The sequence below is a fragment of the Mastacembelus armatus genome, chromosome 8 (genome assembly GCF_900324485.2).
Source record: "Mastacembelus armatus chromosome 8, fMasArm1.2, whole genome shotgun sequence".
Lineage (NCBI taxonomy): Eukaryota > Metazoa > Chordata > Actinopteri > Synbranchiformes > Mastacembelidae > Mastacembelus > Mastacembelus armatus.
Genome location: NC_046640.1, coordinates 21,552,173 through 21,566,164, shown reverse-complemented (window position 1 = coordinate 21,566,164; position 13,992 = coordinate 21,552,173). Strand labels below are relative to the sequence as shown.

The 13,992-nt window shown below is 47.9% G+C and overlaps 3 protein-coding genes across 4 annotated transcripts; 2 read left to right on the top strand and 1 right to left on the bottom strand.

Moving 5' to 3' along the window:
• Nucleotides 1-466: 466 nt before the first annotated feature.
• mcm5 (minichromosome maintenance complex component 5) lies at nt 467-5,753 on the top strand. The gene is made up of 16 exons (XM_026325641.1): nt 467-788; nt 1,301-1,427; nt 1,510-1,638; nt 1,742-1,914; nt 1,997-2,152; nt 2,422-2,591; nt 2,675-2,846; nt 2,938-3,049; nt 3,306-3,449; nt 3,560-3,625; nt 3,718-3,894; nt 4,087-4,199; nt 4,291-4,419; nt 4,587-4,729; nt 4,885-5,012; nt 5,377-5,753. Exons 1-16 carry the CDS (start codon nt 616-618, stop codon nt 5,476-5,478), a joined length of 2,214 nt encoding a protein of 737 aa, XP_026181426.1. The 5' UTR covers nt 467-615; the 3' UTR covers nt 5,479-5,753.
• On the bottom strand, nt 5,751-8,409 carry hmox1a (heme oxygenase 1a). Its single transcript, XM_026325642.2, has 5 exons — nt 8,271-8,409; nt 8,066-8,177; nt 7,436-7,651; nt 6,936-7,208; nt 5,751-6,053 (listed from the first exon to the last, which is right to left on the bottom strand). The coding sequence occupies exons 1-5, from the start codon at nt 8,318-8,320 to the stop codon at nt 5,898-5,900; spliced, it is 807 nt and encodes a 268-aa protein (XP_026181427.1). The 5' UTR covers nt 8,321-8,409; the 3' UTR covers nt 5,751-5,897.
• A 695-nt stretch (nt 8,410-9,104) lies between these two features.
• On the top strand, nt 9,105-13,831 carry foxred2 (FAD-dependent oxidoreductase domain containing 2). 2 transcript variants are annotated; one of them, XM_026325789.1, is made up of 10 exons: nt 9,105-9,268; nt 9,911-10,113; nt 10,246-10,551; nt 10,632-10,883; nt 11,243-11,575; nt 11,691-11,857; nt 12,028-12,193; nt 12,393-12,619; nt 12,882-13,052; nt 13,375-13,831. In XM_026325789.1, exons 2-10 carry the CDS (start codon nt 9,914-9,916, stop codon nt 13,605-13,607), a joined length of 2,055 nt encoding a protein of 684 aa, XP_026181574.1. In that variant the 5' UTR covers nt 9,105-9,268; nt 9,911-9,913; the 3' UTR covers nt 13,608-13,831. The 2 variants fall into 2 exon arrangements, with proteins under 2 accessions (XP_026181574.1, XP_026181575.1); XM_026325790.1 differs by having other exon boundaries at nt 9,908-10,113.
• Nucleotides 13,832-13,992: the final 161 nt, after the last annotated feature.

Sequence of the window (13,992 nt, the reverse complement as noted above, 5' to 3'; positions counted from 1 at the left end):
ATCACTTTTATTTCTTGACCTCCTGGAAGAAAAGAAGTGAAAGTACTGTCATGTACTGTATTTTGTTGGATTCATGTGGTACTAAAAAAGGAACTAAAGTTATCAGATAAATGTTCTGCAGGAAAAACCTGGGACTTTTATTTTACACCAGCGTTACAAACACAGGTCACGTGGTCAGGATCCGGAGCTCCGTTAATAAATAAATGATTATTTTTTGGTTGATTATCTTTAATTGAAGGTTCTGGTTTATTGAAACGTATGAGGTCACGTGACTCCGCCATGCTGCTTTGTCTCCGCCTGTACTCGTTTTCGCGCCACTAGATCTCACAAGCCCCACCCAGACATTTAAAACACGCCTTCGCTTTTCCGTTTTGACCAATAGAAACCGAGAGTTTTGCTTTCAACCAATCAGGGCGGGAGAGGGGCGGTGCGACGAGAGGGCTCGCGGGAAACTGACAGGAAGGAGTTTAGTTTTTGCCGCGAAACCGGTACGGAGCAGCTGGGTCCTTCGGTTCGTTCGCGTTCTCCGGGTTTTTCTTAAAAAATCACAAACACCAGTCCACGTCCGGGACCTAGTTTGAGTCGGTGCTGTTGTGGAGACGGACCAGCTGCAGGATGTCTGGCTTTGACGACCCGGGGGTGTACTACAGCGACAGTTTCGGAGCGGGAGAGGGGCCCGGTGTGGATGAAGGCGGACAGAAACGGCTTCAGATCAAGAAACGGTTCCGTGAGTTCCTCCGGCAGTTCCGAGTGGGGACCGACCGAACCGGTTTCACCTATAAATACAGGTAATGTAACTGTGGGGGGGCTGAGGGAGAAGCGTTAAAATATCAAAATATAGGAAGTCATGTGTTTGAAAATCTTTTCTGTAGGTGTATCTGCCTTTATTGGGTTATTTAACTGTTTAACTGTGAGATAAACTATTAGAAATAATCTGGTTGTCATAAATATGAGATAAACTTCTGTTTTCTACAGAACATGAATGTTTTTAGTTGGTGTGTTGTCTGACACCTACAGCAGCAACACGCACATTAATATAAAGCTAAAATAAGGGTGGGGGGGTCGCCCCCTGGTGGCAGGCGGGTGTAAGGTCCCAGGTGGCCCACACGGTGTCAGGTGAGCACCTGTCAAATACCTGTCCACTAACAAGGAGCAGCCAGGGATCAATAATATTATTTTGTACAGACACAAAATAAATCAGAGCAGAGAGTTTAATTTGTGCTTCTTCACTGATGTTTCAAACCTGCCAGACTCCTGGAAACGACACGTGAATCAGTTTGTGTTTTGTCTTTGTAACCAGAGATGAGCTGAAGAGACACTACACCCTGGGTGAGTTCTGGGTGGAGGTGGAGATGGAGGACCTCGCCAGCTTTGACGAGGACCTGTCGGACTGTCTGTACAAGCTGCCCACTGAGAACCTGCCTCTGGTGAGAATCCCGACCGGCTCCGTTCATCTAACCCTAAACCAGCACTCGTCCTCTTCTCTCACCTGTCCCGTCTCTTTTACAGCTGGAGGAAGCTGCGAAAGACGTAGCCGACGAGGTGACCCGACCCCGGCCGGTGGGGGAGGAGGCTGTGCAGGACATCCAGGTCATGCTGAGGAGTGACGCCCACCATACATCTATTCGCAGCCTCAAGGTACTGACACACACAGAAAATGATGGAATTGAAAATCTGGATTAAAAGCGTTGGAAGGAGCTCCACCTACAGACTGATCACATGTTGTTTCTCTGGCCTACAGTCCAAGCAGGTGTCTCGCCTGGTGAAGGTGCACGGCATCATCATCTCGGCCACAGCGGTGAGGGCGAAGGCCACCAAGGTGTGTCTGCAGTGTCGAGGCTGTCGCTCCGTCATCAGCAACATCCCTCTGCCTCCGGGCCTGCAGGGATACGCTCTGCCACGCAAGTGCAACACGTGAGTACGAGCAACAGCGCCCGCAAGTTTCTCCCGTGACCTAAAATCAGCATTGAACCCGACAAACGTTGTGTGTTGGCAGCGAGGACGCCGGCAGGGTGAAGTGTCCCATGGACCCCTACTTCATCATCCCCGACCGCTGCGTCTGTGTGGACTTCCAGACGCTGCGCCTGCAGGAGTCTCCGGATGCTGTTCCTCACGGAGAGATGCCTCGTCACTTACAGCTCTACTGCGACCGGTAAGGAAAGTTTTGAATCCAGGAGCAGGTCTCGCCATGTTTCTTAGACACTTGTCCAGATGAGCTCACGTTGTTTTTCATTTCCTGACAGTGAACCAAGGCAGAACATGTTTCTGCTCTTTGCATGAAAATTAATAACTAAAGAATAAGAGTAAATCTGTTAAGATTAAGATTCTGGGTCACACATGCTCACAGGTTTTTACTTTAGGAAGTAACTATGGACCAGACCCTTTGGAGACAGACTCGATCCTTTCCTCTCGTCCTGTCAGGTATTTGTGTGACCGTGTGGTCCCAGGCAACAGGGTGACCATCATGGGCATCTACTCCATCAAGAAGATGGCTGCTGCAAAGACCAAAGGCAAAGACAAAGGCGTTGGCATGGGCATCCGTGCTTCTTACCTGCGGGTGGTGGGCATCCAGGTGGACACAGAGGGAGCAGGTATGGCCGACGTCCTGCGTCAAAACGCTGATGTAAGCTGAGAGCGATGCACCTTGGGCTGATGTTAATGTTGTGTGTTTCAGGTCGTGGTGCGACTGGATCCGTCTCTCCCCAGGAGGAGGAGGAGCTCAGAGCTCTGGCTGCGTCTCCAAATGTGTACGAGTCTCTGGCGAGCTCCCTCGCTCCCTCCATCTACGGCAGCGACGACCTGAAAAAGGCCATCACCTGTTTGTTGTTCGGAGGCTCGAGGAAGAGGTGAAGCTTTCACAGCGACGATCGGCACAGTTTGGTGTTGACGTGTCGTATCCTGACGTGTCCAGTAACGTTCTGGTCTCCTGTCCCTCAGGCTGCCCGATGGTCTCACTCGTAGGGGTGACATCAACCTGCTGATGCTCGGAGATCCTGGAACAGCCAAGTCACAGCTGCTGAAGTTTGTGGAGAGATGCTCACCGATCGGGGTAGTTACTGTTCTCCTGCGGATGCTTTGCCATGGCAACATAATGATTATATAATTATAGTATTGATGAGCTGAGCTGTAATTCACATACTGATGAGAACCTTGATCTGCCTGAGGACAATATAAATGTAATTGGGAGACTGAACAGGACTGATGTGGTCTCGCCTCTTGGTTCTGGTTTCATGTATATCAGGACCTGGACTTATCAGAAAGTATGTTATGGGTGTAAACTGACCCACTTGATTCTGTGTCATCAGGTTTACACCTCAGGTAAGGGCAGCAGTGCAGCTGGTCTGACGGCGTCTGTGCTCAGAGACCCCAACACCCGTGGATTCATCATGGAGGGGGGCGCCATGGTGCTGGCTGACGGTGGGGTCGTTTGCATCGATGAGTTTGACAAGGTGAAAAGTTGAAAAAGAAAAACACAGCAGGGAGCCACTTACTGAGTCTACTACATTCAAAGTCACAGAAAATCACTGTGCACAACTACAACTCTGCTCTTGTTGTTCAGATGAGAGAGGATGACAGAGTGGCCATCCACGAGGCCATGGAGCAACAAACCATCTCCATCGCCAAGGTGGGACCCAGCTCTGTGTTTAATTTGTATTTTAAAGAACACAAATCTCTGCTGTGCTGAGAGGGACTCACTAACATCCTGACGTGTCGCAGGCTGGAATCACCACCACCCTGAACTCGCGCTGCTCCGTGCTGGCTGCAGCCAACTCTGTGTTCGGCCGCTGGGACGACACAAAGGGAGAGGACAACATCGACTTCATGCCCACCATCTTGTCCCGGTTTGACATGATCTTCATCATCAAAGACCAGCACGACCAGCAGAGGGACATGGTAGGGAGGCTGCTCAGAGTCACAGATGATGGTTAAAACGATCACAGTAAGGGGTCAGTGGGTGAGAGGGCTGAAGGTTCGTCAGAGGTCACGTGACAGCATTCAGTCCTGTAACATCCTGCCCCATTATTTGAGTTCTTCAGTCAGGTTTGAGACCTTGTGATCGAGTGTAACGCTGTCGTCTGTTTGCAGACTCTGGCTCGTCACGTGATGAACGTTCACCTGAGCGCTCACACTCAGACCGAGGGTGTGGAGGGCGAGATTCCACTGGCGACCTTTAAGAAGTACATCGCCTACGCTAGACTGTGAGTCTGTCTGGACATTGTGTGTCTGACACTCTTCGCTCGCGGTTGAGTTGCCCATCGCTAATTCTTTGCTCTGCGTGTTTGCTGACAGTAAATGTGGCCCCCGACTCTCTGCGGCCGCTGCTGAGAAGCTGAAAAACAGATATGTGGTGATGAGGAGCGGCGCACGAGAGCATGAGAGGGAGGCTGACAAACGACCCTCCATCCCCATCACTGTCAGGTATTTTGATCTCATTTCTTGCATCTGCATCTGGTCTGACTTCTGAGAGGTAGAGTCCAATTCATCTCTCTAGAGTGAGTCCAAGTCCAGTGCCGGTGTCGATGTGTTTATCCCTCCACCTCTGACACATCACTCCTCAAGCAGTCCTCGTATTTCTGGGTTTTCAGGCAGCTGGAGGCCGTCGTGCGGATCGCAGAGTCTCTGGCTAAGATGAAGCTGCAGGTCGTAGCTGGAGAGGAAGAGGTTGACGAGGCGCTCAGACTCTTCCAGGTCTCCACGCTGGACGCTGCACTGTCTGGCAGCCTTTCAGGTGTCTGTAGTATTTAGGTTTAAAGTGAAACTATAGAAACAGTTGCTGCGGTGTCCTAGCACCAGGTCCACTGCTGCTAATACCTGCAGAGCTTTCTAACATCTGCCTGGCTCAATCGAAATGAGGAGAATCCTCATGTTGTTGTTTTTGTGTAGGCGTGGAGGGCTTCACGTCTCAGGAGGACCAGGAAATGATCTCACGTATTGAGAAGCAGCTGAAGAGACGCTTTGCCATCGGCTCCCAGGTGTCGGAGCACAGCATCGTCCAGGACTTCACCAAACAGGTCGGTGCAAGGAACCCGGAACGGGTCCAGATACTCGGAGTGATCTGGTTTTTCTGCATTTCACTTACTGCAAAGGAAAGTTTGTAGCTTCTTAAATATTTAGTTTATTTTTTTGCAAATGAAACATTTTATTTAGGACACTTTTGAACAAAACATTGAAAATCAGAAGCAGCAGAGTTGATAAAAAACATTGGAAACACATTCACCTTGTGTTTTTGTTTACACACAAAAACTGATTTTGTTTCAGACAATTTTTCTTTTCTGATGCTCATTAAAAAAAAAAGTCAGTGGTTTTCAGGTCTGAATGAACAGACTCTGACTGTGATTCAAACTCTGACTCTTTGTTCTTTGACTCCTTTTGCAGAAATATCCCGAACACGCCATCTACAAAGTCCTGCACCTGATGCTGAGGAGGGGAGAACTTCAGCACCGCATGCAGAGGAAAGTTCTCTACAGAGTCAAGTAAACTGCTCGAACACATCCGTGTTGCTGTTGTTGCTGTAAATAGTTTGTCCTATTTGAGCTGCTCTGTGTTTTCCAGAGGACAGAACAGAATAAATCCTGATCTGAGTCACAGTGAAAACAGTTTATTCTGGTTCAGTTGGATTTGAATCAGTGGCAGCAGCATCTTAGTTTGTGGAAACATGTTGGAAGGCACTATAGGTTGGTTTTGCATCAATATAAAAATATTAAGTGTTTGCATTAGTCTGTAAAAATAATAAAAAGTATTTGAACCAGTAAGTTTGTGATTGGACAGTTTTATTTTTTCACAATAAAAGTTGTGGACAGTTTGATAAAGCTTATACAAATGGCAGCTGAAACACAAATGACTTGATTTCTGTTGTTGCATTAAATGACCTGTGACGTTCCCAGTGCAGCTGGAACCTACAGGGCATAGATTCCCAACCCGATGGTGGCCAGTGCGACGCACACTCCCATGGTGAACTGCATGATGGGTACAGAGGAGAAGTTGGCAGCGTTGCTCTTCGATTGGTCCGCTTCTGCTGCGAAACTCAACATTTTCTGCAGATCATCAAAAACCTGCAGGAAACCCAAGTCAGAAAAACCATGAGCGTTAGATTCACTTCTTGTTTTTTCTGCTCTGAGTCACTTTGGAAGCTGCAGTTTATTTAGTGAACCTGCAGAAAATAAAAGACCCTGTTGAACTTTAGATCAGCCTAGTGGGTTTTTTGGAAGACAAAACAACCGAAAGGTCAAAATGAGCCCAAGTTACTGACATGCCAAAAATGTTTGCGTCAGCCCTGCAGTAAAACCACGGGAACTGATGTCGTGTTGATGTTGGATGTGTTAACGTTGTGTTGTTTTGTGAAGTTATGTCTGTGGACATCAATTTCTGCCAAATCAGTACCAAAGAAAAGAACAATTGGAGGGTTTCTATACTTTTTCCCATTTCTCCAAGGTGAAAATGGACTTTTTAGCACCTGGACATGTGTCTTCCCACATCCAGTCCCTGTTTCTGTTGTGGGAGCTAACCTGCTGCAAAGGGAGTGGATGTGGGGATGGATATATAATGTATAAACGATGTGTAATTGGTCCAGTGCGTGGGTTTTCTCCAGGTCCTCTGGTTTCCTCCCACAGTCCAAAAACATGTATGTCAGGTTGATTGGTGACTCTAAATTGCCCATAGGAGTGAGTGTGAGTGTGTGAGGTTGTTGGTCTCTATGTGGCCCTGTGATGGACTGGGGACCTGTCCAGGGTGGACCCCTGCCTTTCACCCAAAGAGAGCTGGGATAGGCTCCAGCAGGTCCCTGGGACCCTGGTTAGGACTAAATATACTAAATAAATATAGATGATGGATGGATGTTTGATTCAGCTTAAGGAAAAAAAATACGAACTTCAGTCCTCCCAGATCCTACTCCTGAGTCTTGGGATCTAAGCATGTATTTCAAATCCCGCCCTCACCTGGATGTTGAACTCAAAGGCTGCCACCGCCTCCTGCAGCACCTCCGCCCTCTGCTGCTCCGTCAGTTCGATGCTGTTCATCCGGCTCCTGTACAGCTGCTTGAAGCGGTTGGGGCTGCTCACGCTGGGGAAGGAGAAGAACGAAAGCCCGTCTTTGCTGCTCAACCCCAGAGACTTCTGGGTGATTTTGCCCAACACCTGCCCCCCTGACAGGTCGCCGAGGTAACGAGTGTAGGCGTGGGCCACCAGCAGCGCCGGGTTCTCCCTGCCGATCTGGAGAACAGGGATTGTGGGTTTCATGGGTGCATTATAACACAATGGGCCCCCACCTCTTCTGCAGTGGAGCAAGGCCCCAATATGACGACAACTACAGGGGCCAGTTTTCCTCAGGCTGCGGCCCCTATGTGTTTATTTCTTAATCACTGTGGTATTTTGTGGTCATGTTGTGGGTTTTTGCAGTATTTTTGGGGCCTTCCGTCTTTTCACAGCCGTTCTCTCACCTGTCGCAGCCTCTGCTCGTATCTGAGTGTGGCTGCAGGAACGATCACCTTGTTCCTCCAGTCTGAGCCCAACAGATACTCCAGATCCCTTTCCAGTGAGTCCAGGCGGTCGAGCTCCTGGGGGAAGTAAATCGGTGCAACAGCCGGATGGGAAGAATTTCTGTCCAGCTCCTCCTCTAGAGCCTTATAGATCTCGTAGAGGGAACAGAGCAGCACCTGTCGCACAGGTGAGCTGTTACATATCCACTTTTCATGAAACCATGAACAGAAATGTGTTGTTTACATGTTAAAACCCTTTATTGCATTAACCGCTGGAGATAAACACTGATCATACAAGACAAACTGATCTACAGCTACTGTTCTTTGCTGTTTCTGGGCCACTTAAAACAAAACCAGCATCCAAAACTGTTGGTAAGTTACAAACAGGAACTTTATCAAATTACTGAGAAACATCCCAGAAGTTTCTGTTGTTTTCATTAAGTCAGTGTTTTAACTTTAAAATCTGAGTTTTGACATTTTCAAATCTTATTTTATCTTCATGCATCATTTCCTGTTTCCTATTTTAACGACGCCAAAGATGATTTGTGGCGTCTAACAGAGAAAACCATGAGCTTGTTTTCTTCCTGTTACCTTGTACTGCGCCAACGTGATCTGTCCCTTCTGGTAACTCAGCATCAGCTGTGTGTTTTCAGCTCGGACGTGGTTTTCCTTGGTCGCTGCTTTAATCTGCTCGGACAGGTCACTGAGGGCGACACGATGAGCACGAAAACCACGTTTAAAGCAGAAAATCCCATCTTGAACAGACACAGCTGTTTCTAACACATCTGTTTCCTACCTGCCGTCATCTCCCGTGTCGTTTCTTCTCGCGCTCCTCATGTTCTCCATCTCTGCAGACTGACCTGTTTGCTCCACCTGTAATGGTCCACAGGCTCCTCTGCGTTATGCTGGGTCCTCTAAGAGGAACGCTGCACTCCGGCCTCTTTTATACAGCTGTGCTGCAGCTGCTGAGTCAGAGGGGAAGTGTGACTGCTGACTGGCCTCACTCAACATGACCAGGCAGATGTTTCTGACCAGAGGGAAAAACGCTGAAAGCATGATGAAGCAGAAATCTAAAGCTGTATATATATATGTGCTTTAACCACATGACTGGATCATTCAGGTGAAGGAGCTGACGCAAAATCACTGGAATCAAAAATATAATAGTATAATAAGATACAAGTGTCCTCAAAAAGACACAAAACAACTACATACAGGTGCAACAGGGTTCCTAATCAACCGACTGGGTCCGACACAGGGGTTCCTAATAAACCGACTGGGTCCGACACAGGGGTTCCTAATCAACCGACTGGGTCCGACACAGGGGTTCCTAATCAACCGACTGGGTCCGACACAGGGGTTCCTAATCAACCGACTGGGTCCGACACAGGGGTTCCTAATAAACCGACCGCTGATTTTCTTTTCACTCTTCATAAAACTAACATTAACAAACTTTGGACGGTTTAATCAGGGAGACAAATAATATTGTTATTATATACAGAAGTAGTTTATATGTAGTAGTTGATATAAGGCAGGGCAGAAAATGTAGAACAGCTTCTTTCTGCATGAGTCTGTTCTATTCTACTCGGTTCTATGCTCGTTTCTGATCACGCCCCTTATTCCAGCAGCCTGTGGGTCTTTCCCCCTGAACTGGGGACGCTGGTGCTGCTGGTGGATTTCCAGTGGGACAGATAGTCCGGTTGTAACATGCCAGGTGGTAAATGTGTAGGACCCCCGACAGGTTCGATCCAGGCCAAACTGCAGCTGCTGCGCCCGATGGACCGACGGGTCTAAGAGGTGGGTTCGCTTCATTTTTAATCCGGTTCGGATCAGCGGCGATGGCAGCCGCCGCATCCCCCCTACAGTGGAGGAACATGGGCTGGAGACTTCACGGAGAGCCGGAGGACTCCCGGGCCCGGCTCGGTCTCTTAGCACGGGTTAACCCGTTCCAGTCCGCGCCATTACCGCCTGTGTGCGTTGTTGACGTGATAATCGTGCGTTGAATGCGTCTTTCTGCGTGCGGATTATTGATTATATTATTATTGGTTATATAATTATTGTGCCGCACTTTTCCAACTGTTACAGCAGCAGGAAAAATGTTGATCTATTATTGTTGATTGTGGCATTTTATTGACAACCATTCACATGAGGGAAGTAAACAAATGATGTAATGGTATTATATTTATATCAAACAATATGTAAACAATAGATGTGCTTCCTGTCAGCTTCACACTTCCTGTGTAAAACCTGTGGAAACGGAAAAGTCCTGACCTCACGATGTTCAATGCATTTTACTATTTATTATCACTATCGCTATTTATTTCTACGCTCAATGAGCCATAATGACAAATGTGTTAATAATCAAAAACTAAATGTTCTCATTTCCAGTGGAACCTGTAGCCTCTTGATGTTCTTAGACCGTTTCTTTGTGTCCAGTAGGTGATGGATTTGGGTCTTCCTTGTTTGATCCTTTTCGTCCTGACTGGCTACGTCACGTGTGTTGGTGAGAACCACAATGGCTTCGATTACTGTGTGCTTGGAGCCGGGCCTGCAGGGCTGCAGATGGGATTTTTCCTTTCCAAGGCCAAAAGGGACTATGTCATCCTGGAGAGGAACTCGGGACCAGGCAGCTTCTTTCACAAGTAGGTGACTTCTTGAAAAAAAATCAACAACCTTATTCTTTTTGCCAACTTGTCATGTTTTTACTAACCAGCTCTCAGAACCTGTCCCAAACCTTTGACACGTGTCTTCTCTGCCCTCCTTTGTGCGTTCAGGTACCCCAGGCACAGGAAGCTCATTAGCATTAACAAGATCCACACAGGAAGGCAGAACCGGGAGTTCAACCTGCGCCACGACTGGAACTCTCTGCTGAGCGATAAACCCGACCTCCTGTTCAAGAGAGTGAGCCGTGAGTTTTATCCACCGGCGGACGCCTTCCCGCTCTACCTGTCCATGTTTGAGAGGGAGCTCGGGCTCAGGGTCCGCTATGGCGTGGACGTCGGCAGAATCCGGGCAGCGCCGTCAGCCACTGGAAGGAGCTACATCCTGACAGATCAACGTGCGTCGAACTACACGTGCAGGTATTTCAAACACTCACCCTCAGATTAAAAAACTTAGATTTGGTCGGTCTGTGGACCGTTGTACGTCTGTGCTCCCTCAGGGTCCTCCTGGTAGCCACCGGGTTGTGGGTTCCTCAGAAGGTGGAGTTTGTCGGCTCTGACCTGGTGGAGGGCTATGAGTCCATCTCCACTAACCCTGAGGACTACAAGGACCAGGCCGTGCTCATTCTGGGAAAAGGCAACTCTGCTTTTGAAACGGCCCAGAGCATCTTGGGAAGAGCAAGTCGAGTGCACATGCTCAGTTCCAGCCCCGTCCGACTGGCCTGGCAAACTCACTACGTTGGAGATCTCAGGTAGCGTTAAAGACCTTTAAGACTCTGCACCATGAAAGACGATTGAACCGTCACTTTTCTTTCATACTGTTATTTAGAGCAGCAGCTGGTAGATGTGGCTTTTTATCCATCATTCTTAGCTGTTTTAATCTCTACGTTTAAATATTTCAGCCGTTCATCTGTTGGTTTTATCAAATATCTCAGATTTCTGCCTTTAGCTTTTAGTCAACCATTTAGTACAAAACTCTTTATGCATCATTTTCAGCTGTTTTAATGTTAACCAGTTTTAGAGCTGACCCCAACACCTGTCACTTATGTGTCACCTGAGAAGTAACTGGCATTGTGTTAACCTGACTCATTGTATTTGGTTTGTTTTCCAGAGCTGTGAATAATGAGCTGATAGACACCTACCAGCTGAAGTCCCTTGATGGGCTGGTGGAGGCTCGGCTGGAAAAAATAGTCATCGCTCAGCGAAAAGAGGAAGGCGAGAGGAGATCAGGCCGGAAGACGCCAGAGAAGAAGAAGGAGAAGAAGAAGTTGTACCTGACGTTAAATAAGTACATCCAAAGGCAGGGAGAGAAGAAGAAGAACAGGTCTGAAGTGACGGGAGAAGAACTCCCAGGGTATCACATCGATAACTTCCCTATTCGAAAACCCTACGACCGCGTGATTCGATGCCTCGGGTTCAGATTCAACTTCAGCATATTTGACAGGTAGAGATTCATGTGAGACATAAATAATAAATGTGCACAATAATAATTTATGTACTGTCTCGTGAACCACAACATCCAGGTTAATGTTCCACTTTCTTCTAAAACATGTCCCCAGCTCTGCCTGCCCACCAAACAGTGAAAAGGCGAAGGGGAGGTTGCCAGGTGTGACGGCCTGGTATGAAGGGAGAAACACCCCCGGCTTGTTCGTGCTGGGAACAGCTTCTCACTCCAGAGACTACCGGGCGTCTGCCGGCGGCTTTATCCACGGGTTTCGTTACACAGGTGAAAGTCCAGCAGTTATGACGTCGTCATGTGATGGTCGCATCCTTTCTGTCACAGCTCGGACTGATTACAACTTTAGTCCAGTGTCGTACTTAAGTAAAATGCTGAGGTATTTGAACTTTACTTGAGGGATATCTACCGTAATTAACTGTGTGGATCTTTTGGCACAGTGCGAGCTGTCCATCGTGTGCTTGAACACCGTTACCATGGCAACCCATGGCCGTCGACAAGACTGTCGACGACGCAGCTCCAGTCCTGGATCCTGAAACGGATCAACGAGGCGTCTGGCCCGTACCAAATGTTTGAGGTGCTCGGTGATGTTGTACTTCTTCGAGGGTAAGTGGATGATATTTGGTTGTCGCCGGTAACATCTGTGTAACACCTGTGTAACATCTGTGTCCTGATCGACGCCAGAATAGTCAGATGTGTTGAAAGCTGCTCTTTGTCTGTGTTAGTACCTTAGCTGACCTTTTCACAATGAACTGAAGTACAGATGAACCTTCTTATGTCCCACTGTCTCTCTTGTCACTCTAAGCTCTCACTGTGAATACCTGGAAGAGTTTCCGGTGCAGGCTTTGCCTCAGTTCTCTTCTGTCTCGGGCCACGAGGTCTCCGACCAGGGCCTGCTGGTTCTCGTCATGCAGTATGGGAAGGAGAAGATCGACTTTCTGGGGCGGAACAGGGCAGAAACAGACTGGACCAAAGCCTGGAAGTCTAACTTTTTGCATCCTGTTTTATACTTCTATGATGCACCGCCTACTGGTGAGAAGGAACGCCGCTGCCGTTAGAAACAAACAACACTGGACCAGGCTGTATCTGTATCTCTTGAAATGTGACCTGCCACTTACTGAGATAACGATCAGTTATAGCACATGGCTCTTTACCAAACGTCTGAAGTGGACAGTACTTATTTAGGACAAATGTCGCTGTTGGTGCTTTTGAAACTGCTGATCCCCAAATTCATGTGAACACACACTTTTTTAAACTAGTTCGATCTGACTCTTGTCTCTTTCCTCTGTCCCAGAGGAGGAGATGAAGCTCCGTTCCCGCGGCTGGCCTTTACCGCGGCCCAGAGCCATTCATCACATGGTTGAGGATTTCCTCACAGAATGGGAGAGTGCCATATCGCACATCCAGCCACTGCGGCGCTTCCTGGAGCACTGTGTCCAGACTGACCTCAGGGCCTTTTATGCAGGTAAAGCAGCACATTGGCAGCTGGAGATTTTCTTGTTTAGCCCAAACCCCTTTAGGGCTGGAGATCATGTCTGTGTTTTCCTCTAATCTGAATCTTCATTTTTGTCTCTGCTGCTTCCTTCCTCCCAGACTTTGGTATCTAACGTGCGTCTTTACTCCACATACACAAATGCAATACAAGTATTTGTCCAGCAGAGGTCGCTGTTTCTGCCCATGTCAAAGGGTTCAAACCGTTTTCATACTGACATTTTGTTGACTGCTTTATTTTCTCCACCATTAGATGGGGGCTGTAACTTTTTTCCGTACTTCCTCTTGTTTTTCAGAGTCATGTTTCCGTTCATCCCTAACCCGCCGCAAGCCGCCCCTGTTCTGCCAGCAGGGATACCTGAAGCAGCAGGGCATCTATCGCAGCAACCGGCTGTCGCAGCACATTTCTGGCACCGCACTGACCCCAGCTGAGCAACACGCTGGCTCATCAGGGGCTGACCCCCGATTCCCCAACTACTTGGCACAAGCTGGAGCCTCTGTGTCTTCAGGCCTGAAACTTGAACTCTGATGGTTTTGATGCTGTTTAAGTCCCTTGGACTCGCTACCTCCAGCTTCCATCGTCATTCCCTCCACAAGACCAAATGACTTCAACAGTAAAAAACCTACAGATCAGACTGCAGTCAAACTTGCTTCGTGAGCCCCTAAAATAATTCACTCTCACGTATCACCATGTGTAGACGCCTAGCACTGGACTGTTTCAACCAAAGAGTTTATTAAAAAGCTTAGAAGGAAGACTAGATTATGTAAAGTTGGAGAAGTGGAGTGTGGGTGTCAGAATAATTATCCATTGCACATTTTACATGATGTCACCTGGTTTAAAATACTTTCATGAGTTAATGTTAAACCTGTTTCCCTAAGGTTAAGCATGCACATAAAAGTCACTGATCCAACAC

Bases quoted from the DNA above. Each gene is read 5' to 3' on its own strand.
- mcm5 (XM_026325641.1), top strand. From the start codon at position 616: ATGTCTGGCTTTGACGACCCGGGGGTGTACTACAGCGACAGTTTCGGA. The intron at 789-1,300 runs GTAATGTAACTG...CTTTGTAACCAG, and splicing joins GGTTTCACCTATAAATACAG to AGATGAGCTGAAGAGACACT. The intron at 4,420-4,586 runs GTATTTTGATCT...CTGGGTTTTCAG, and splicing joins TCCATCCCCATCACTGTCAG to GCAGCTGGAGGCCGTCGTGC.
- hmox1a (XM_026325642.2), bottom strand. From the start codon at position 8,320: ATGGAGAACATGAGGAGCGCGAGAAGAAACGACACGGGAGATGACGGC. The intron at 8,178-8,270 runs GTAGGAAACAGA...TGTCGCCCTCAG, and splicing joins GACACGGGAGATGACGGCAG to TGACCTGTCCGAGCAGATTA. The intron at 7,209-7,435 runs GTGAGAGAACGG...CCTGTTCTCCAG, and splicing joins ACGAGCAGAGGCTGCGACAG to ATCGGCAGGGAGAACCCGGC.
- foxred2 (XM_026325789.1), top strand. From the start codon at position 9,914: ATGGATTTGGGTCTTCCTTGTTTGATCCTTTTCGTCCTGACTGGCTAC. The intron at 10,884-11,242 runs GTAGCGTTAAAG...TTTGTTTTCCAG, and splicing joins CACTACGTTGGAGATCTCAG to AGCTGTGAATAATGAGCTGA. The intron at 12,620-12,881 runs GTGAGAAGGAAC...CCTCTGTCCCAG, and splicing joins CTATGATGCACCGCCTACTG to AGGAGGAGATGAAGCTCCGT.